Source organism: Lepus europaeus, chromosome 1 (assembly GCF_033115175.1).
Source record: "Lepus europaeus isolate LE1 chromosome 1, mLepTim1.pri, whole genome shotgun sequence".
Taxonomy (NCBI): domain Eukaryota; kingdom Metazoa; phylum Chordata; class Mammalia; order Lagomorpha; family Leporidae; genus Lepus; species Lepus europaeus.
The window spans coordinates 109,089,399-109,111,676 of NC_084827.1; the positions used below are offsets into that span (position 1 = coordinate 109,089,399).

A 22,278-nucleotide genomic window follows, 5' to 3' on the forward strand; every position below is an offset into this window, starting at 1 on the left:
CCATTGGAGGATGAACCAATGGCAAAAAGGAAGACTTTTCTCTCTGTCTCTCTCTCTCTCACTATCCACTCTGCCTGTGAAAAAAAAAATCAATGTAGAATTAGAAACTATTCCTTATAAACCCATATAGTTAATGTAGTCAATTAAAATGGGATATTATATTAGACAACGATGCTATCACTACTATATAAAATATTCAAGGTTAGACTGTAGAGAACATATTTTTTTTTTAGAATATGGTATTTCTATAAAGGTGTGGATTTAAAAAAAATTCAGATCTTTACCTGGAAACCCTGAGGGGAAGGTTTCGAATATCATCTCAGTGTCACTCAAATATTGATGTTCTTTATAGCCTAGTTACATAAGAAAAAAGCCAAGGTACTTTCTGCTATTTGTATTTTCTGAACCAGGATGATATTATAGTTTGTTGCTTATCATTATTTGACTGTTGGCCTCACTAATTTCCCAACAGATAGCTCACTTCTTAATGTATGTTCCAGTGAGCAGAAAAAAGTTTAAAATTACATAATTTATTAATACAATTTGATTTAATTAGAAAAGAAATGTAGTGTTTATTCAAGGTCATATGTCTAGCTAAGAATCAGGAATGCTATTATCATAGGAGACTTGAACATGATTTTTTCCTTAAGATTTATTTATTTGGGGCAAGCACTGTGGCACAGTAGGCTAAGCCTTTGCCTGGGGCACCAGCATCTCATCTGGGTGCTGGTTCATGTCCTGGCTGCTCCTCTTCTGACCAGCTCTCTGCTAATGGCCTCGGAAACCAGTGGAAGATAGCCCAGGTGCTTGGGCCCCTGCATCCTCGGGAGAGACCTGGAAGAAGCTCCTGGCTCCATGCTTTGGATTGGCTCAGCTCCAGCTGTTGCAGCCATTTGGGGAGTGAACCAGCAGATGGAAGACATTTCCCTCTCTCTGTCCCTCTCTGTGTCAGTAACTCTGCCTCTCAAGTAAATACATAAAATCCTTAAAAATTTAAAACAATGATATTTATTTATTTATTTGAAAGGTAGAGTTATGAGGGAGAGAAAGAGAAAAAGAAAGAGAAAGAGTAAGAGAAAGAGAGGAAGAAGAAGAGAAAGAGGAAGAGGAAGAGGAGGGCGCAGTGGGTTAAAGTCCCAGCCTATAGTGTATGGGCACCCGTTCGAGTCCCGGCTACTCCACTTCTGATCCAGCTCCTTGCTATGTGACTGAGAAAGTAGCAGAGATGCACCCTCATGGGAACCCTGGAAGAAGCTCCTGGATCCTGGCTTCAGATTGGCGCAGCTCCAGCCTTTGCAGCCATCTGCAGAGTGACCAGCGGATGAAAGACCTCTCTCTCTGCTTCTGCTTCTTTCTGTCTCTCTCTCTCTCAATTTATTTTATTTATTTGAAAGAGAGAGAGAGAGAGAGAGAGAGAGAGAGAAGATGAGAGAGAGAGAGAGAGAGAGAGAGAGAGAGAGAGATGTTTCATCTGCTGGCTTACTCCCCCAACCAGGAGTCTGGAACTCCATATGCATCTCCCAGCTGGGTGGCAGGTACTCAAACACTGGGGCCATCTTCTGCTGCTTTTCCAGGTGCATTAGTGGGGAGCTGGATCAGAAGTGGAACAGCTGGGACTTCATCAGGTTCATATAGGATGCTAGCCATCAACACAAGTGGCAGCTTAACCCATCTCAGCACAATGCTGGCCCTGAGCATGAAATTTTGGCAATCAGTAGTCATTAATACCACACAGAGTGACTGAATGATGATACACATGCAGAAAACATTTACCCCATTGAAGATTCACACTGAAGATTAAATTCAATTCATTGCCTACATCTTTTTTAAGATTTTATTTATTTATTTGACAGGCAGAGTTACAGACAGTGTGTGAGAGAGAGACAGAGAGAAAGGTCTACCTTCCATTGGTTCACTCCCCAAGTGGCTGCAACAGCCAGAGCTGGACTGGAAGAGGAGCAACTGGAACTAGAACAGGCACCCATATGAGATGCTGGTGCCGCAGGTGGAGAATTAACCTAGTACACTGTAGCGCAGGCCCCCACTGCCTACTTTTAATCGTTGTTCCTTGAACTGCTAGCAATTTGGGACTGCAGAGTTGACAGAGCGTGGTACCATTTAGGAAGCAGATTATCTGTTTCTGTTCTAGATTGGAAGCTTTGAGAGCATTAAGACTCAATATCCTTGCTGATAGATTTTCAGAAGCTCAGCATATTTTCTCAGAAAAAGCTTCACACAAATGGGAGTTGAAGCAAGTGAGGAAGAATAGGGCTGAACCTTGGGAAAATACTTTCAATTGTTAGTTTTTGGTCAAAGGCAAGATCAAGTCCAATGGTGATATCAGTTATCATCTATAGTATCTTTACTTCCATTAATAATTGGAGTTGGTATATTTTTTAAAGATTTATTTATTTATTTGAAAGGAAGAGTTAGAGAGAGAGAGAGAGAGAGAGAGAGAGTCTTCCATTTGCTGGTTCATTCCCCAAATGGCTACAATAGCCAGGACTGGGCTAAGGCAAAGACAAGAGCCAGGAACTTCATATGGATCTTCCATGTGGGAGCAGGAGCCCAAGTACTCAGACCATCTTCCACTGCTTTTCAAGGCACATTTGCAAAGAGTTAGCTTGGAACTGGAGCAGCCAGGACTTAAACCAGCACCCATATGGGATGCCAGCATAGCAGGTGGTGGCTTAACTTGCTATACCACAATGCCAGCCCCAAAGGTTGGTGTATTTTAAATTCTTATTTATTTTCATTTTATTAGAAAAAGAGAGGATGGAGAGGGATAGAGAAAAGAGGGAGAGGGAGAAGAGGAAGAAGGAGAAGGGAGAGAGGGAGAGAGGAGGGGAGAGGGGGAGGGAGAGGGAGAAGTGGGAGATGGAGAGGAAGAAAAGAGGGACAAGAGAGAGAAAGGGAAGAGGGAGAGGGAGTGTGGTGGAATGAGAAGGTTAGAAGGTCATGCCAAGATGGCTACTGACAACAGAAACTGCCTGGCAACAGGCTGTGATTGGATGGCTTTGGAAAGCACACATCAACAGAGCCTGACTGACAACAGGCCGTGATTGGATAGCTTCGGAAACCACATGACAATAGAGCCTGACTGACAACAGGCTGTGATTGGATGGTTTCATAAACTGCCTGGCAACAGAGCCTGACTGGCAACAGGCTGTGATTGGATGGCTTTGGAAACTGCCTGGCAACAGGCTGTGATTGGTTAGGGCATAGACCGCCCCTTGACTGGATTGGCTGCCTTGGCTATATAAGCAGCTGTAGCAACTGAAATAAATGAGTCTTCAGGTTGCTTGCCTCAAGCCTGCTTTCACCTGACTCCCAGGGGTCTGTGTGGTGACTCCGTGCCTCTTGACCCCACCACGCTCCTCCTCTCAGAAATGAATCCACAGTAACAAGGAAGAAGATGGAGGAGAGGGGAGATGGAGAGAGGGAGAGAGAGGGCATAAAGGGAGAAGGAAAGGGGGGAGAGGAAGAGGAAGAGGGAGAAGGAGGAAGAGGAATAGTGAGGAGAGGGAGAAGGGGGAGAGGGTGTGGGGCAGGGAGAGAGAAAGGGAGGAGAGAGAGAGCGGAAAGGGAGAGAGAATGGGGAGAGGGGGAAAAATGGGAGAGGGAGAGAGAAAGGAGGAGGGAGGGGGAAAAGGAGAGGGAGAGGGGGAAAGGGGAGGCAGGGAGGGGGAGAGGGAGAGGGAGATCTCCCATCAGCTGATTCATTCCCTCGAGCAATTGAAAGCTGATGCTAGGTCAGGCTGAAGTTAGGGACTGGAAACTCAATCTGGGTCTCCTACATGAGTGGAAACTGCAAAAGTATTTGGGCTATCAACTGCTGTCTTCCTTGGTGTGCATTAGTAGGAAATTGGAATGGAGAGTTTAATCAAACACCAAAATATGGGGTGCAAACCTCCCAATCAGCTGTTAACTGCTACACCAAACTCTGGCCCCAGGTTGGTATGCCTCCAATGGATGGAAGATTTCTGTCTCTTCCCCTGTGTGTGTGTGTGTGTGTGTAACTGCCTTTCAAAAATAAATCTTAAAGTCTTCTAAAAAATTGAAAGGTATGGAACACTTCCAAAAGTATTTTATGAGGTCAATGTTACCCTGATACTCAAGCCTGATAATGACATTACAAGAAAAGAATAGAACATCTCTGATGAGCATAGAGGTAAAATTCTTCAACAAAACAGCAGAAATCAGTTCAGCAGCATGTTAAATGATCATTCACCACAATAAATTGGTATTAATCCTTAGTCTGCAAAATGGCTCAGCATCATTTTAGTGATTTATAATGAACTGTTTTGCATCCTAATGATAAATATCAATTGTTGAATTGAGTTGTCACTGGTTTATTTATTTTTTTTTTGAGGAATTTTGCACCTATGCTCAGGTTTTCATTTTTCTTTTGCCTTATAGGAATGCATCCTATAATCTAAATCTACTCTTCTCTGAATACTTTTTACATGACCATATTAGGTGGAAGACTTGGGAATTTAAGGACTCTGGTTTTAAACCTCTACATTTATTGTTTTTTATTTATTTATTTATTTGACAGGCAGAGTGGACAGTGAGAGAGAGAGACAGAGAGAAAGGTCTTCCTTTTGCCGTTTTGCCGTTGGTTCACCCTCCAATGGCTGCCACGGCCGGCACACTGTGGCTGGTGCATATCCGAAGCTGATCTGAAGCCAGGAGCCAGGTGCTTATCCTGGTCTCCCATGCGGGTGCAGGGCCCAAGCACTTGGGCCATCCTCCACTGCCCTCCCTGGCCACAGCAGAGAGCTGGCCTGGAAGAGGGGCAACCTGGACAGAATCCGGCACCCCCACTGGGACTAGAACCCGGTGTGCCAGCGCCGCAGGCGGAGGATTAGCCTAGTGAGCCACTGCGCTGGCCTACATTTGTTGTTACTTCACCTGGGGATACCATTTCTCACCTTCAACATGCTCCCCAAGAATTCATATCCATCAGAAAACTCAACTCAAGATGTAGTTTTGCTGGGAAGTTCAGTAAGACTTTCCACTATCTCCTGTGTCCACAGTAGGAAGGGAGTAAACAGATACTATACACCAACTTAGTGCTTGGCTTATCACACTAAACAAAGCTCTATTAAGGATAAGACAGCTTTATTCACTTCTAAATTGCTGTTCCTAAAAGATAGGAGGCACACAATGGATTTTTATGAAATAAAAGAGAAAAGCAAGGGAAGAAGGAGCTGAAATTTTGCGTGAATAGGAACTCTGTACTAGCAGATCATTTGAGATGTTGATTTTTTTAAAAGATTTTTTATTTATTTATTTGACAGGTAGAGTTACATATAGAGAGAGACACAGAGAAAGGTCTTCCTTCTGTTGGTTCACCCTCCAAATGGCCTCCACGGCCGGCGCTGTGTCAATCTGAAGCCAGGAGCCAGGAGCTTCCTCCTGGTCTCCCATGCAGGTGCAGGGGCCCAAGCACTTGGGCCATCTTCCACTGCCCTCCCAGGCCACAGCAGAGAGCTGGACTGGAAGAGGAACAACCAGGACTAGAACCCAGTGCCCATATGGGATGCCAGCGCTGCAGGCGGAGGATTAGCCAAGTGAGCCACAGCGCCAGGCCCCGAAATGTTGATTTTAATGTGACCCAGAACAGACTCTAGAGACATTGTGTCACCTGGGTGGTCAATAAAATCTAGAGCTGGAGCTGAGGGAGTTCTCTGTGCCAATTTGTGATTTTTAGATCATTGAAGACAGAAGTTCACATTTGGATGAGGAAATGAATAAGGGACTCTGAAAATTTTAGTCTATCTAATGGAAATGAAAATCTCCACCTGTGAAGTGGTCACTCACTCATTCACCAGAGCTCTTTATTATTATTTTTTACAAGAAAATCAAATTTTATTGATTGAAATAAAGTACATAAAATGTATTTTCTTCACCCAAAATAACAGCAATATTTTTCTTTTATTTCTATATAAACCACAAAGTGTTTATTTTGTAGGTTTTGCTTATAAATCAAGACAAGGGGCCGGCGCATGGCTCATTTGGCTAAAACTCCGCCTGTGGCACCGGCACCCCAGGTACTAGTCCTGGCTGCTCCTCTTTCAGTCCAGCTCTCTGTTGTGGCCAGGGAGGGCAGTGGAGGATGGCCCAAGTGCTTGGGCCCTGCACCCGCATGGGAGACCATGAGGAAGTGCCCGGCTCCTGGCTTTGGATCATCGCAGTGCCTGCCGTAGCGGCCATTATGGGAGTGAACCAACGGAAGGAAGACCTTTCTCTCTGTCTCTCTATAACTCTCTCTCTGTCTCTCTCTCACTGTCTAACTCTGCCTGTCAAAAAAAAAAAAAAAATCAAGACAAGGCATTAGATGCAGTCATGTAAGAAGTCAGAAGAAAACAGTCAATTGCCAGTATCCCTGGACCACAAGTCTTTCCTAAGAATAGAGATTTTAAAATTTTTTATTTATTTGAAAGGCAGAGAGTAAGAGGGAGAGACAAACACACACACATGCGGGGTGGGGGGGAGTGAGGAGAGAGAGAGAGAGAGAGAGAGAGAGAGAGAGAATCTTCTTCCATCTATAGACTCACTCTCCAAATGCCAAACTTGCGCCAGGCCAAGCCGAGCCAGGATCCTGGCACTCAATCCATGTCTCTCATGTAGGTGTCAGGAAGCCAAGTACTTGACCATCATTTGCTGAATCACAGCGTGCACGTTAAGGAGAAGCTGGAATCAGAGGAAGAACAGGGACTCAAACCCAGGCACTCAAATAAGGGACGTGTCTTAAGCACTGTTGAACACCAGCCACTGAGTCTGTCTTGCCCATGAAACAGGTGCCCAACTTGCTGAAAAGCTTCTAAGGCCCAACAGAATATAAGCAGCAACAACCAGAAGTGAACAACCCTAACTCTCCCATATATACACTGAAATCCATGTTTGATGAGCTCACAAACTTCTCTGTTAATTCTGTTTAGGGACTGACATCGTGGTGCAATGGATAAAGCCACCACCTGTGATACAGCAACCGCTATAGGTTCGTGTCCAGGTTGCTCCAGTTCTCAACCAGCTCCCTGCTAATGGCCTGGGTAAACAGATTAAATTACTAGCTCCTGGCTTGGGCCTGGCCCACCCCTGGCCGTTGTGGCCATCTGTGGAGTGAATTAGCAGATTGAAGATCTCTCTGAAACTCTGACTTTAAAATAAATAATAAATCTCAGAAAAGTATTCATTTTGGGACCGGCGCTGTGGCATAGCAGGTAAAGCTGCCGCCTGCAATGCTGGTATTCCATATGGGCACTGGTTTGAGACCCAGCTGCTCCACTTCTGATCCAGCTCTCTGCTATGGCCTGGGAAAGCAGTAGAAGATGGCCCAAGTCCTTGGGCCTCTGCACCTGCTTGGGAGACCCGGGGAAAGGTCCTGGCTCCCAGCTTCAGATCAGCGCAGCATTGGCTGTTGCGGCCAATTGGGGAGTGAACCAGTGGATGGAAGACCGCTCTCTCTCTCTCTCTCTCTCTCGACCTCTCCTTCTAGCTCTGTGTAACTCTAAATTTCAAAGTAAATAAATAAATCTTTTTAAAAATATATTCATTTCAAATTCCTGCTAGTCAATGTTTAATCACAGGTTTCATTGTAACATTTATAAAATGTATTATTTCCTCTCATGCTTTCTCAAAATTTATTTCTCCCCAAAACTGAAAGCTCAAAAATTGACAATTGGATCCACAGTGATAATAAGTGTTATGTTTTAAATGACTTCACAAAAACATTATAGATTGCAACTATCAGAGATAAGAAGTGAAACAGCACTTTCAGTGCTGTCTTAGTGAAGAAGTGGTAAGTCCTCAACGCATGAAATTTCAAAGTTTAAATAAATAAAATGGTTAATGTGTTTAATAGGAGACATATAGACAAAAACGTTTAGTGATTAAGTGGCCCACAAATATCTTAAAGCCTTCTTTCAAAGTATCCAATATAAGAGAAAATCTAGTTTAAGAGTTTCTATTAGGTATTTTCAATGCTTTTGGCATTCCTCTAGGAAGCTATGATTTGGTTGTACAGAGTTTGATATATGTGCCTACCATTAAATATAGATTGTTTAATATCAAAATTCAAATTAAGCAAAACTGGGTCTCTAGAGTTCTGGTTTATCAAAGTGTTTCTCGAGTATGCTTTGAGTTGCTCTCATACATTTTAACCCTTATTGCAGAAAGATCACACAGGACTATCAGCCATGTGTGCACATTAGGAAAAAACTTAATGTCAGGCAGATGGAAGGTTTCATAAATGGGGGTGGAAGCTCTAAATCTTTCCCCTCTGTGTTTTCTACAACATTGAAGCTCATCTGAGAGTGTCAAGATGAGAACATTATTTATTCCTGAGTAATGAGCTCTATAGTTGGAACACTGAGGAGTTTCTTTATAAAAACTCTCAGAAATTCCTGGAGATTCAAGCTTGCCTAGCTGAGCTCTGCGGAGTTTCCCAGGGAGTTTCATTTGAACACCAAGTTTGATTGCCAAAATCTTGGCTTTCTCAAACCCAAACTCATGATATTCTTCAATATTTTGTTTTGACAGGCAGAGTGGACAGTGAGAGAGAGACAGAGAGAAAGGTTTTCCTTTAACGTTGGTTCACCCCCCCAAAACGGCTGCTACAGCTGGCACGCTGCGCCGATCTGAAGCCAGGAGCCAGGTGCTTCCTCCTGGTCTCCCATGCGGGTGCAGGGCCCAAACACTTGGGCCATCCTCCACTGCCTTCCCTGGCCACAGCAGAGAGCTGGACTGGAAGAGGAGCAACCTGGACTAGAACCCAGGGTGCCGGCGCCATAGGCAGAGCATTAGCCAACTGAGCCGTGGCGCTGGCCAATCTTCAATATTTTTTGTCCCATCATTGAGTGAATGAAGGGCTGCAGTTAAATTTCTGACTGCAGAGAAGGCATCAGAGGGTTGCTCCCTGGAGATTTTCCCCGGACTCTTTTAAATGGTGAGACATTTTTAGGATAATAATTGTAATAATTAAATAAAAATCTATTACTATACTATAGAGTACATATACTAGGCCAGTTACACAGTTATTCCATCTAATGTTTGTGTCAGTATCTAAAGAATTTTAAATAAAACAAGTGTGCAGGAGGTCCATAAAATGTCAAAAATTTTATGCCTGTCTGGCCACTGAGATTAGCAGTGTTTTTGTTCAGTTCTTGCCCCTTTGTTCACCATTCTGAAAAAGAACAGAAATTTCATTGTCAAGTTTTAAAAGCAATTGCAATGGTTGGTGAAAAAAGAAACAAACTGCCTCACTTGTTCTCAAGACACAAAGCCTCCCATGACAGGTGCTGGATTGTGCCAATCAGTATTTAAGGCAAAGGAAGAGCAGAGGGTGTAGGTAACTTGGGAATATTTCTCTAAGCGTAAGAAGCAACAACTTTCATTTTGCAAGAAAATCCTCTGGATACAATATAAGCCTGATCATGACAAAACCTCACATTGAGTTCCTACTTCTCAGTTATGCAAACATGAAATTTCACAGCCAAAACTTTTCCAACAGCTCCAGAATGCAGGAAGCACACACATTCCTCTCTCGGGTTATGAGATTCATCAACAAACCTCACCAACACCAGCAGGTGCTCTTTCCCTGCTATGTCCAGCACGTTGGAAGTGAGAATGGAAAAGAAGTGAGTCACTTCCTTGAGTGTTTCTTTTTGCATAAGGGCTCACTACTCTCTACCATCCATTTCTGCTGTTTTCCAACAGAGCAAATGACTGCAGTCTCCAAGTACATTCTCAGGACCTCTTCATAGAATACATCTGGCTCTCCAGCAAAACTAAAGTGATCCAGAGTAAATAGAACTTCTGGATTTTCTCAGCCTCATGTCCACTCAGGGGTAGGTTTATTTTCCCCATTAGAATCAAAACTGCAAACAAAGATTTTAAGGTGTTCATTTCCTTCTATTCAAGGATTCAAGGTGAAAGGTCTTCTCTCCACCCCCTGGGTTCTGAACACTGGCATTGTTACTTTATGTGTTTGTTCTTCTTCAGAAGTGTGGTCATTTTTCCCCCATTTCAGTGCCCTGCTTTCATCCTTCCTCAGTTCTTGTTCAAATGACTATAAAGGTTAACTATCAAAGTGTTGCAGTGTCTCCATGAACTATCTATAAAGACTAGTTATAGGGCTCACTGAGGTGTCAAAATGTTCAGCACAGAATTGAACATATTTGGCTGATGAGGTGTTTTGTCTTCTAAGTTAGCTCTCCTACATGTCTTTACCCGCTCTGGCTGGATCCACAGAACCGGAAGCAGGCCACGTCATGCTGCAGGCTCTTCTGCATGCAGAGAGGGGCAGCACAGAAGCTGGGCATTGTGGCACAGGCCTTTCCTCCCACATTTCCAGGGTCACCCTGCCTACCTGAGGGGCTTGGAGTGGAGCCAGGACAGCCAACGGGGAAGCCCCTCAAGTTCTCTATTGATCCTTATGGCTGAGAATGCAGACCCAGCATGCATGGGAAGCAACAGTTTCAGGGAGGAGAGAACTAGGCCAGGAGACCAAACTAGATCAATTTTCAGAACCGTAATTCTCGTTCTCTTTCTCCTCTTCTCTTTTTCTTCTATTCCTCTCCACTGTCTTTGGTGCGGGGAGTTTTAAATTTGGAGACAATCCCTAGAAAAAGACAAGGTGCTATTTTTTTTTTTCATTCAACATTTATTGGATGCTTGACAGCAGAGGTCAACTCAAAGCCTGTTCATATAGAAAGATAAATCTTACACTCAAGAGGCTAATTGATTAACAATAATATAACAATATATTTAATTTTGGTATTAACTTCCATAAAGCAAATGTTAATAAAACTGAGATCTAGCTAGCATATCTCAAGAACAAACAGGAGAAGTTAACTATGTCTGGATGGGGCTCAGGTACGAAGAGTAATCCTGCTCACATTTTCCAGCTAATCTCGGGTGGAAGTTTTATTGTGACCCTGGCTCCTACCTTTCATTTGTACCTGTACCCTGGAATCCCAGCTGCCAGCCTCCTGAGCAACTCTTCTTAAAATTCCCTCTGTGTTGAATACAATTATGTTCTTTAGAGGCTAAACTTTTTCTTCTCCAGGGGCCCATTTTACTGACTTCAGCTCTCCTTTCCAATGCAGGACTCAGCATTGTTTCCTGTGTACACAGGGACATTAGAGTTTACACTAATAGGATGAATTTGATTCTATTTTATACTCAGCTGAGTAGTTAGGGTTTCTTCCAGTATTCAGTAACCTCTTGAGTGTAAGATTTATCTTTCTATGTGGACAGGCTTTGAGTTGACCCCTGGTGTCAAGCATTCAATAAATGTTAAAAGAAAAAAAAAAAAGCTCCTTGTCTTTTTACAGGGATTGTCTCCACATTTAAAACTACCCCCACCAAGGACAGGGGAGGGGAGTAGAAGAAAGAGAGAAGAGGAAAAAGAGAATGAAAATTAGCATTCTGAAAGTAGAACTGGCTTGGTTTCCTGGCCTTGTCACTTACATGCTCTATGTCATGTAAAAGTTATTGTAACTTTTCCAAGTCTAATTTTTTTAAATCTATAAATTGAGAGTGAGCACAGCTTCATGCATGATAAATACCTTGGACAAGACTGGATGTGACAGTCCTTTCAATAGAAATCGTAGATATTCCATCATCTTTCAAACCATTTCAAGTATACTATATTTATTATTTAAGAAGAAACTTTTAGACAGAGTAGAAATTGATAAATAGTAACATAATGACACAATTAATTTTGGCAAATTTTAATAAAACTGAGATACATCTAGTAAAATTATTATGATTTTGATGAGTGCTTTTCACATTAGGTAAATGTATAGGAGCCTCTCATAAGTTTGCTAATATTTATTTTACAGAATTAAATGATCTAAAGGATGTACAAGTATGGCCAGTTTTGATTTTAGAGACTGATTAAATAAGCTTTCATGTAAAGCTTATCTTTAAAAGTGCTGCTGCACCAAGTTGCCAATCTTACTTCTTACATGAAAAAACAAACACAAAAAAAAACAAAACTCAGTGTGGTTATCAGGTTGTATTTATTATTTTCTATAGTATGTAAAATGTAGATTATATTGTAAGACTTTGTTAAAAATAATTCTTTACATAGTTTTTTGTAAAGTTACTGGCAAATACAGTTTATAGTAAAAGCTATCATTTTCAAATTAAAAATGTGTTTTTTATAAAATTTACAGAAGCAACTTATGACTCAGCTTAAATATCTGAAGCAGTTCCCTGTTAAAGCATTCCTAATAACTAGAAAACTCAGAAGCTTAGATAAAGCACCAGCTGTAACCATGTTGCCAAGTTAACACTGATTCCTTGCTGGTCCCCAGCACATGATGGAGAACAACAGGAGAAAGGGAAGGAGCATTTTAAGAAAAAACAGACACCTGAAATACATTTACTTAGGGGGTCCCCCAAAGGCATTTTGGTAAGGTTATTAAATTTCTGAGGAGCAGAAATTGATTATAATAATTAAGGCTCAAGAACATGCATTCATAACGAAATACAATTACTGAAATGTAAATGATAATAAATGCCATACAACATAGTTAAACTTTTTATTTAAGTCAACAATGCAAATGTTTTCTGTTTGAAATCTCTAGGACTTGGTGAATAATTGAAATCAGTCCTCATAGAAGTGAAATAAATATCAGAATCAAATTACATGGATATAAATGAATTCATTTTATGAATGTCAAACAACATTTGTCACTATTTTTAAAAAAGAATTCCAGTAGTGAAAATTAATTTAGAATTTTGAAGTGTTTAAAATATAAAACATCTTACAGGGTTATTATGTATATGATGACACAACGTAAAAATTACTTGGAAAGTAAGTGAAAATTAACTTGCTATATTAATGTTATAAAACAACAAAGAACTTAAACTGTCATTTTCTGAGTCACAGTCCTCATAGTTTGAATGAATACTTTTTCTTAAAGTTATAAAGTACAGTGAAAAGCAATGCAAAGCAGTGGCAGTTTCTGAATTACAGGTCAAGATATTGAAAATCTCTGGAAATAATGGTAGCTCGCAACACTTCAAATTTGTATAATGACATACAGTTGGCTAGGTCTTACATATTTAAGGTCACATTACAAATAAGTAGTAAAATATATCATTTTCAAAATAAGGTAAAACTTAAGCTTATTAACATATTATCTATTATGATAATTTTAGTAAATGTGTTTTTTTTTAAAAAAAGAGCCAATAAAAGAATATGAGAAAATGTAGGCCATAACCACAGTTTCCTTTATGCTTTTTGTCCTGTAAATAGATCCTCATGAAGAGCTGGAGTTTAGACTGGAACCCCAGTTAAATAGAAGAGAAACCATGAGCCCAAGAAATTGAAACCATATTAATCCAAAAAACATTAATAGCAAACAATAAGGCTTCAACCAATCTTTTTCAGTTTCTGTGTCTGATCTCAAAGGCACTTTCTTTTTTTTATATATATACAGAAAATCAGTTTAGTATATGTAAAGTAAAGATTTCAACAGTTTGCCCTCACATAGCAACACAAAGTGAAAAATACTGTTGGAGTACTAGTTATAGCATTAAATCACAGTGTACAGCACATTAAGGACAGAGATTCTACATGATTTTTTTTAAAAATTGATTAATTTTCTATGTAATTTCCAATTTAACACCAAGGTGTTTTTTTTCCATTTTCAATTATCTTTATATACAGGAGATCGATTCAGTATATACTAAGTAAAGATTTCATCAGTTTGCACCCACACAGAAACACAAAGTGTAAAAATACTGTTTCAGTACTAGTTATAGCATTACTTCACATTGGACAACCCATTAAGGACAGATCCCACATGGGACGTAAGTACACAGTGACTCTTGATGTTGATTTAACAATTTAACACTCTTGTTTATGGCGTCAGTAATCTCCCTAGGCTCTAGTCGTGAGTTGCCGAGGCTATGGAAGCCTTTAGGGTTCGCCGACTTCGATCTGATTCTGACAGGGTCATAGTGAAAGTGGAAGTTCTCTCCTCCCTTAGAGAAAGGTACCTCCCATCAAAGGCACTTTCTAAAGAACTGTCCTTGCCCTTCCGCCTTTGGCATTTGTCAGGACAAAATTATGACTTAATAGTCTAACACACTTCATTATTTTAAAAATACCATCCCACAAATAAGATAGTACTTATATTTAACTAGGTCCTAATGTGGTTATTAAATGTGTATTAAGCTATACATTTACATATAATACATAAGGAAGCCCCACCTTTGCAGCTTATCTCTATCAGAACCTCTCTACTCTTTTAGAAGAGGTATACACCACAAAATTCAGATAAAGAAGACAACACTGGATAATGGTAACTTTAACCCACTTCAACTCACTTCAGCAATTTTGAGGGATTATCTTTCCTGATAGATTGAGTAAAATGAATATGTAAAGGTAAAATGTGAATTTGCATGGAGTCATGAAAATACACACTTAATTTCCCCAGGTTATAAACAATGGATTATCATCTCAGTTTTTTCTGATCTTTCCTTAATTTCTGACTTGAGCTTTGAATATTTTTGGCTACATGAAGACCAAGAGATGGTAAGTTTAGACCTGTCTTTGATTGGTTCACTTTTCCTTGGCTTTATCAAAATAGTCACCTTCTCTAGAAGTTTGAACATTTCCGTCACCATCTAGTATATGGATATTTGATCTATTTTGGTCATTTTGCCTTAAGCGATAACTTTTATAAGCACGCTGAATAATGGTTGCTGAAACTGCCTCTTGTTTTCGTTTTAGAGTAGTTGTGATTGGCTCATATGTGATCTTAAAAGGGTTGGCTAACATAAATCCTGATTCTATCTCTGAAAGGATTTTCTCCATCCTTGTATCTTTACCCATCACTCTGTTTGTAAAAGCAAGTAAGATGTCCAGGCAATGAATTCTGTCTCCAACAGCCATGGGAAGATCCATAGCAATGAGCTGGCCTTTGTTGGGTTTTGCCATGTAAAGAGGTGGATCAAGAGAAGCTGCAAAATCTGAAAGTTTGCTAGAATCAATGTACTGGGTCCTATCTGGATCAAACCTATTCCACACCTGAAAGAATTTCCTGAAATCATCTTCACTCAAGGTTTTGGCTTTTTTCTTAGAAGCAATATTTAAAAACTCCATGATGACAACAATATACATATTTATGATGATCAGCCATGATATGAGGATATAACTGACAAAATAAAAAATCCCAATGAAGGGGTTACCACAATCTCCCCGAACCTGAGTCCCAGGGTTAATTTTATCAGGATCACAGTCAGACCATTTACTGTTGAAAATTGCATTAAGCATCCCATCCCAACCAGCAAATATTGTAACTTGAAAAAGACAAAGCATACTGCTACCAAAGGTTTCAAAGTTGGACACATCATTAATTCCAGCTTCTTTTTTAACATAGGCAAAGTTGTACATTCCAAAGATGGCATAGACAAACATGACCAGGAAGATCAGAAGACTGATGTTAAACAATGCAGGGAGTGACAAAATCAGAGGAAGCATCAAATTATGAAACACCTCTGGGCCTTTTCCAAGACGTAGGATGTGGATGACCCGTGAGAGAAGTATCAGTTGCACAAGGGAGGGAGGCACAAGGTAGTATCCTACTGTCATAGGCAGTAATAATCCTTGATGTGGGAAAGACAAGACAGGCAATATGTTATCCAAACACAAATGTACTTAGAGAAATATAATGTAATATGTTATCCAACCACAAACGTAATGAGGAACATAAATTATTTCACATTTTACTGTTGTTCTAAATTTTACTATTCTTTATTAATCCCTCTAGCTTTATGAATTCCTATTTAATAATTAGCATATCAAAAGTTTATGTTAACCAAATACTATCTGTGTCAACTATCAGAATATTGAGTAAAATTTGGAAGATAATTCTTCTACACAATCATCTTTCTATAAGTACTATAAATCAAATATTTCTGGAATTATAGAGGTTTTGAATAAAGAAGGACATATACATTTTTGCTGATTACTGTTTTGAATCAGGAACTTAAATATAAATAACCCATAATGAAACATAGTATTCATACTATTTTCTGACTGCTGTTGGATCAAGAATTTTAATGCAATCCATCCTTTACCAATGCCTAAGGAAGATATCATGCAAATATGCAAAGATGAATGACATGATTTCTGTCCTCAAAGATCTTATAATATAGAAAACAGTGATGGACATTTAAAATAATTACAAAGCCAGGCAGAAAGGCCTAATTGGTAAATATAATTACAAAAGTGTCTGGCATCCAGTGATTCAAACATTATAATATAATTTATAAATAGTATTGGGCCTCATGAGCTTTAAAAATAAACTGAATATATGAGTCTTTGTTTAGAAATTGTTGTTGTGGTGGTTAACAGATGAGGCAAGTATGGGAGTGACTGGGGGAAAACAATTGAAAAGGTAAAAATTATACTCAATTACCATGAGACATAAGAGATGTTTTCTGGAAGTACCAGAGAAAATGTGGATCATTTTGAGTGAGAAGCTGGTGGAGGGGAGAAGTCCATGAGTCTTGTAAATGAGACGGTATGTTTGCTGCCTCTGGAAGTGTGATGCCTCATCTTTTCTATCAAGCTCGGTCATTGCTCCCTCATCTGTGCCCTCATATGCAAAGTGCCTTAGTCAGTCCTCCACTCTGACCCCAATTCCATTTCTCCTCTGTCTTCCAAATGCTTCCATTATGCAGGATGTGCCTTCCTTTAATTGTAAATTTCTCTACATAATCAGCACTGTTTTTTTTTTTTTAACTTATCTAAAATCTGATTGCATCTGGAGGTCACCAGTTTCCTTAAACTCTCTCAAGTGCATACAGCGCATTCTCTCCTACTCAACATTTCTCAGGGAAGAAAGATGGAATACTTTTTTTCTTGTTGCACTGTTATTTCCAACCACTTCTCCTTCCTATCATTTTTATAAAGGAAAAGTAATTATTTTTTACTTTTTTAGAACATGCAATTCAACTATACCATTTCCTACCATTCTTTAGTTCTATGAATCATTTTCATTTGCTGGACTTGAGTCATTGGTTCACTTGAGTCATTGGCCATGGTACCTCAATATCTACCATCAGCAAGCAACTCTAAGGCCAGCGTCGTGGACTTTGGCCTTCTCAGCTTTAATCGTCTGCACCATTTTACTCCAGTTGTCCATATCTATGGCCACATTCTGGACAGAGGATACTTAACCTTCTGCAATCACCAAGTTCAAACAATTTTCTCTTGATGACAATTCTTTCTTTCCAGCTCTCTGATCAAGTCACCCCCTCCTCAATGTCATAAGGCTCTGTAGTTCCATAATTGCTGTTTTCTTCTTATTATCCCCCTCCATATTAAAGCACTTTTTCATTTAGCTACTTGAGCTTTTTTTCTATTTAATTAGTTGCATTCCTTCAACTCTCAACAGAATGAGTTTTCTAGAAATATGAGGGTAGACATTACATTTTAGACTACTGAAAACATAAAATAGTGCTTGACACAATAACTCTAAGACACTGTCCCATTTCTTATGGAGTTTACATTCTGGTATGTGTATTATGAGAAAGAAGAAGGTAAAAAAATTCTCTCTACATGAAACACTTCGTTCCTAAATTCTTTGTTTGGCTACCTCCTTATCCAACAGATCTAAACAGATCCACAGTTGCCCTATACCCCTCCCTCTGGTATGCTGCTGCAGCCCACTGTGCTACTCCAACCATAACCTTAACAGCACAGCATTAAAATATACTGCTTAATATTCCATACTTTTTAATAGTGTACAAGATATGTGTATGCAGGAATTATGCCTATCTTACATACTACTGAATTCTTCACAAAAAGGATGATTAAATATATTTTTAAGTAAAAGGATGGGATCTTCAAAGTAAGATACCTCTAGGGGCAAATTCATTAATGCCTAAAACTATAGGCCTTTAAATTGTAAATAGTTTTAGAGATTAAAAGTTAAAAAACAACAAGGTTATATCATTGTGAGACATAAAAATCCTTCTAGTGTCATCCTAGAAAACTAGTGTTTGTGTACAAATTTACCTGGCGTTTTGTGGCATAATGTCCATGCTATTAATTCAAGAAACATTTAGGATTTTATGTCTGTCAGATATCTGTACATTTATGGATACAAAAATGGGAGGCTTTCTTATGGACCATTTCTTAAGTGACTGTTTTGCTTCTTGAGAGATGTATCTTGAGAGGCCTTCCCTATAAGAATTTGCCCATATCAACAAGTGAAAGCTTGACTAAACATCTTACCTGTAATGGAGAAAATGACCACCATAAAATCAATAATGTTCCACACAATGGTGAAATAGTAACAAAGAAAAGAGATGAGCTTCAGGAGACATTCCAAAGTATACAGCATAACAAAGACTGAGCTAATCCAGTAGACAGCACATTCCACTTGTGGACTCTGTTCATCACTTTGTATCATGAAGGTAATTACTTGGGAACAGATAAGAACTATGATGATGACATTAAAAACTTGACTTGTTACCAAGTCAAAAATTAATCCTTGGAATTTGTTCTGTGGGTAAAGAAGACATGTGTAATTATGTTAATAATATACACACAGTTTTTGATTCCACAACTTCCATTCCAGAATGAATAGAGTTAAGTGCCCAATATTTCACTAAATTATAATTGTAGGATATAGTTTAAAGAAACAAAAAAAAGACCATTAAAAGCTCTGTCAAGAAACATACTTTATAAATTTTATCAAAAACATTTGCTAATTTTTAAAGTATATTTTCATTGTATTTTAAAAGTAGAGAGACAAAGAGACAGAGAGAGATCTTCCATCTGCTGATGTGCAAGCAACACCAAGGGCTAGACCAGGCCAAAGCCAGCAGGGACATCATTTGCTGACTCCCAGGATGAAGTCATTAGGAAGAAGTTGGATGAGAAGTGGAGGACCCTGGACTTGAACCATGCATTCTGATATAGGATACAGGCATCCCAAGGAACAACCTAACTGCTGCAGCAAGTACTGTCTACCCCCCACCATTCCTAAGCATTTTTAAAGAATTTCAAAAGCACTTTCATTTGTAAAAGACAACATATAAATAATATATGAACTTCAAAAACATCTTGATGCTTTCTTACCCCTGGACGTGGTACCGGTCTTTGAGAGTTGTCATACATCAGTTTCTTTAGCTCACGGTATTGTTTCTTTTGCTTTGCTGTTATAAAGATATTTGAGCCTCCCTGGTAGAGAAATGAATGAAAGATATTAAAATCTTATTTAATCTAAATTTTCCTTAATATTGATATACGTTTTAGAAAATTTGGCAATTACAGATCTAATTCTTTAAAATAGCTTAGCTGTACTGGACTAAATCATGTTTGAATATGACTGACTTCTGCACAAAAATCCATATGGAACACACATAGAATATGTGCTAGTTATAGATAATCTCCAGTAAGCTTTTGGTGCAAGTCTCTGTGGATAATCAACCCTATTTTCACATTTCAGTCTAACGAAGCCTCTCTCTTGCTAAAGAGGGAGATCAGAAAATAGCGGAGGATATCACGAAGTGTTTACTAGGCAATAGGGAAAGTGAATTTGTACCTTCTAATGAATATGGATACATATAATTTGTCATATCTGTATTTTCTAGTTCATGCATTACCTTATTTTCAAAATTCTATCATAATATTTTTATTTGCCATTGTTTCAAAAGCACCATGTGCTTGCTTCTTTGTAGCACCTTCTAGGGCTACAATTTTATAATTCTAGTGATGATTTCAGTCTCTTATATACAATACATATTTTGCACAATGTCATGTTAATCTAGAAATTTAAAAGTGCTGTAAGGGGACAGTGCTGTGGCACAGTAGGTTAATCCTCTGCCTGCAGCGCTGGCATCCCATATGGCTGCCGGTTCTAGTCCCAGCTGCTCCTCTTCCAATCCAGCTCTCTGCTGTGGCCTGGGAAAGCAGTGGGAGATGGCCCAAGTCCTTGGTCCCCTGCACCCACATGGGAGACCAGGAAGAAGCTCCGGGCTCCTGGCTTCTGATCAGCGAAGCTCCAGCCATTGTAAATATCTGGGGAGTGAACCAATGGAAGGAAGACCTTTCTCTCTGTCTTTTTCTCTCATTGTAATTCTACCTCTCAAATAAATAAATAAAATCTTGACCAAAAAAAAAGTGCTGCTGGTCCTGGCACTGTGGCGTAGCAGGTAAAGTTGTTGCCCATGATATAGGCATCCTATATGGGTACCAGTTCGAGTCCCAGCTTCTCCATTTCTGATCCAGCTCTCTAGTAATGCACCTGGAGAAGTCAGTGGAACATGATTTCTCTGCACCCACATGGGAGACCCAGATAAAGTCCTCACTCCTAGTTTCAGCTTGACCCATCCCTGGCTGTTGCAGCCATTTGGGGAGTGAAGCAGCAGACAAAAGATTCTCTCTCTTTCTCTCTTACTCTGCCTCTCTTTCTCTGTAACTCTGACTTTCAAATAGATAAATAAAATCTGTAAACAAATGTATTGCTACTGCCATCATCTGTCAGCATGCAGTCACTTAAAATCAACAGAAATCAGCAAGTGAAGCTCAAAATCCAATTCTGGATTTTACACCTCTGGGTTCCTAGGAAGCTGAAGTATCCAATTGAAACCATGTTTTATCACTGAATTGTGTGCCCTCACCTCAATAGTGGAGACTCAGAATGCTACAAAAGCTTTTGCATAGAACTAACATTTGATGCATGGCTGAAGATGGAATTTCAAAATTAAGCTACTCTTCCTTTGAGTTTTTTGGAAGGTTTTCTTATATTTTATAGAGAGTCGGTGCCTTAGTAGGACATCTCTGTGAACACAGATATCTTTTGAGGCCTTTCTGTTTGTGGAGGCTCTTGAGGTCTCTGTATAAATGACACCAAATATAGGCGGTTCTCTGAATTCTCTATTATTGTGTTCAAGAACTTCCAGCTAGGTCACCCAAATAGGTTTTACAACTCTCTGTACTTCTAGCAGAAAGAGATACTCTAACTTAGAAGATGTTCATGCTGATTATGACTCTGAAGACTTTGCATATATAGGACAGTAAAAGATGGTGTTTTTAACTTCATATATTTATCTAGATTCATGGAAAAGTACTTATTTTCAACACATCATTATCTACAACACACATATATAGAAACACATCAGATTTTTATCTCTTAAACTTGTCTGTAATACCTTAAGTATTTTTTTAAAATTTATTTATTTTTGACAGGCAGAGTGAATAGTGAGAGAGAGAGAGACAGAGAGAAAGGTCTTCCTTTTTGCCGTTGGTTCACCCTCCAATGGCCGCTGCGGCCAGCGCATCGTGCTGATCCAAAGCCAGGAGCCAGGTGCTTCTCCTGGTCTCCCATGGGGTGCAGGACCCAAGGACTTGGGCCATCCTCCACTGCCTTCCCGGGCCATAGCAGAGAGCTGGCCTGGAAGAGGGGCAACCAGGATAGAATCCAGCGCCCCGACTGGGACTAGAACCCGGTGTGCCGGCACTGCAAGGCGGAGGATTAGCCTGTTAAGCCACGGCGCCGGCCTACCTTAAGTATTGAAAGTAATAGAAAGATGAACACTATAGCAATGTTCAACAGTGTGCAAGAACACTAATTATTTTTTCTAAGTAAAAAAATAAAATAAAAATTATATTAAAGTTAAATCCAAAACCAATTATTTGAGAGAGGGTGTTTTTATGAATGTTTTTCTCAAGCATTGATGAACAAAAAAATATTTATACTTATCTTTATTTTATGCTTGTTGAAATTGTCAATAATCACACTGATCAGCATACTCAGAGGGAGAAATAATCCAAAGACAATAAAGATGATGAAATAAAAATACATGTAGAGGTTGTATTCAAAAGCAGGCTGCATATTTATCTAAAAGTTAATTTAAAAATTAGAAAAGTATTGATATTGACTTTTTAAAACACAGATTTATAAAACAATTTATGAGAAGAAAACTCCAACAACGCTATTTGAAATAATGTTTTCTTTGCTTTTGGTCAAAGGATATTAGTTTTGTTTATCTGGGTTTTTAATTTGTTATTAATATAAACAGAATAGATTTCATGTCTATCACAGACACAATTATAAGAACTTAAAAAGTACCTCCCTCTGTCCCTTCTTTCCTCCCTCCCTCTCTCCTTCCTCCTATTTTATTCTTTTAATTTTTGTGATAACGTACTTTCAAATTGCTTTATAATACCATGCTTAAGGCTCCACTAAATACAGTGTTTGACAAGTAAAAAGTAGTAAGATCACTGTTCCACAG

At 39.3% G+C, this 22,278-nt stretch overlaps 1 protein-coding gene across 1 annotated transcript in view; it reads right to left on the reverse strand.

Moving 5' to 3' along the window:
* Nucleotides 1-14,587: 14,587 nt before the first annotated feature.
* Nucleotides 14,588-22,278, reverse strand: part of SCN7A (sodium voltage-gated channel alpha subunit 7) — a 65,572-nt gene continuing 57,881 nt past the window's right edge. Inside the window, exons 21-24 of the mRNA XM_062200245.1 lie at nt 21,747-21,884; nt 19,121-19,225; nt 18,272-18,542; nt 14,588-15,633 (exon numbers count right to left, since the gene is read on the reverse strand). Coding sequence (XP_062056229.1) covers nt 14,588-15,633; nt 18,272-18,542; nt 19,121-19,225; nt 21,747-21,884 — 1,560 coding nt within the window. The remainder of the gene's footprint in view (nt 15,634-18,271; nt 18,543-19,120; nt 19,226-21,746; nt 21,885-22,278) is intronic.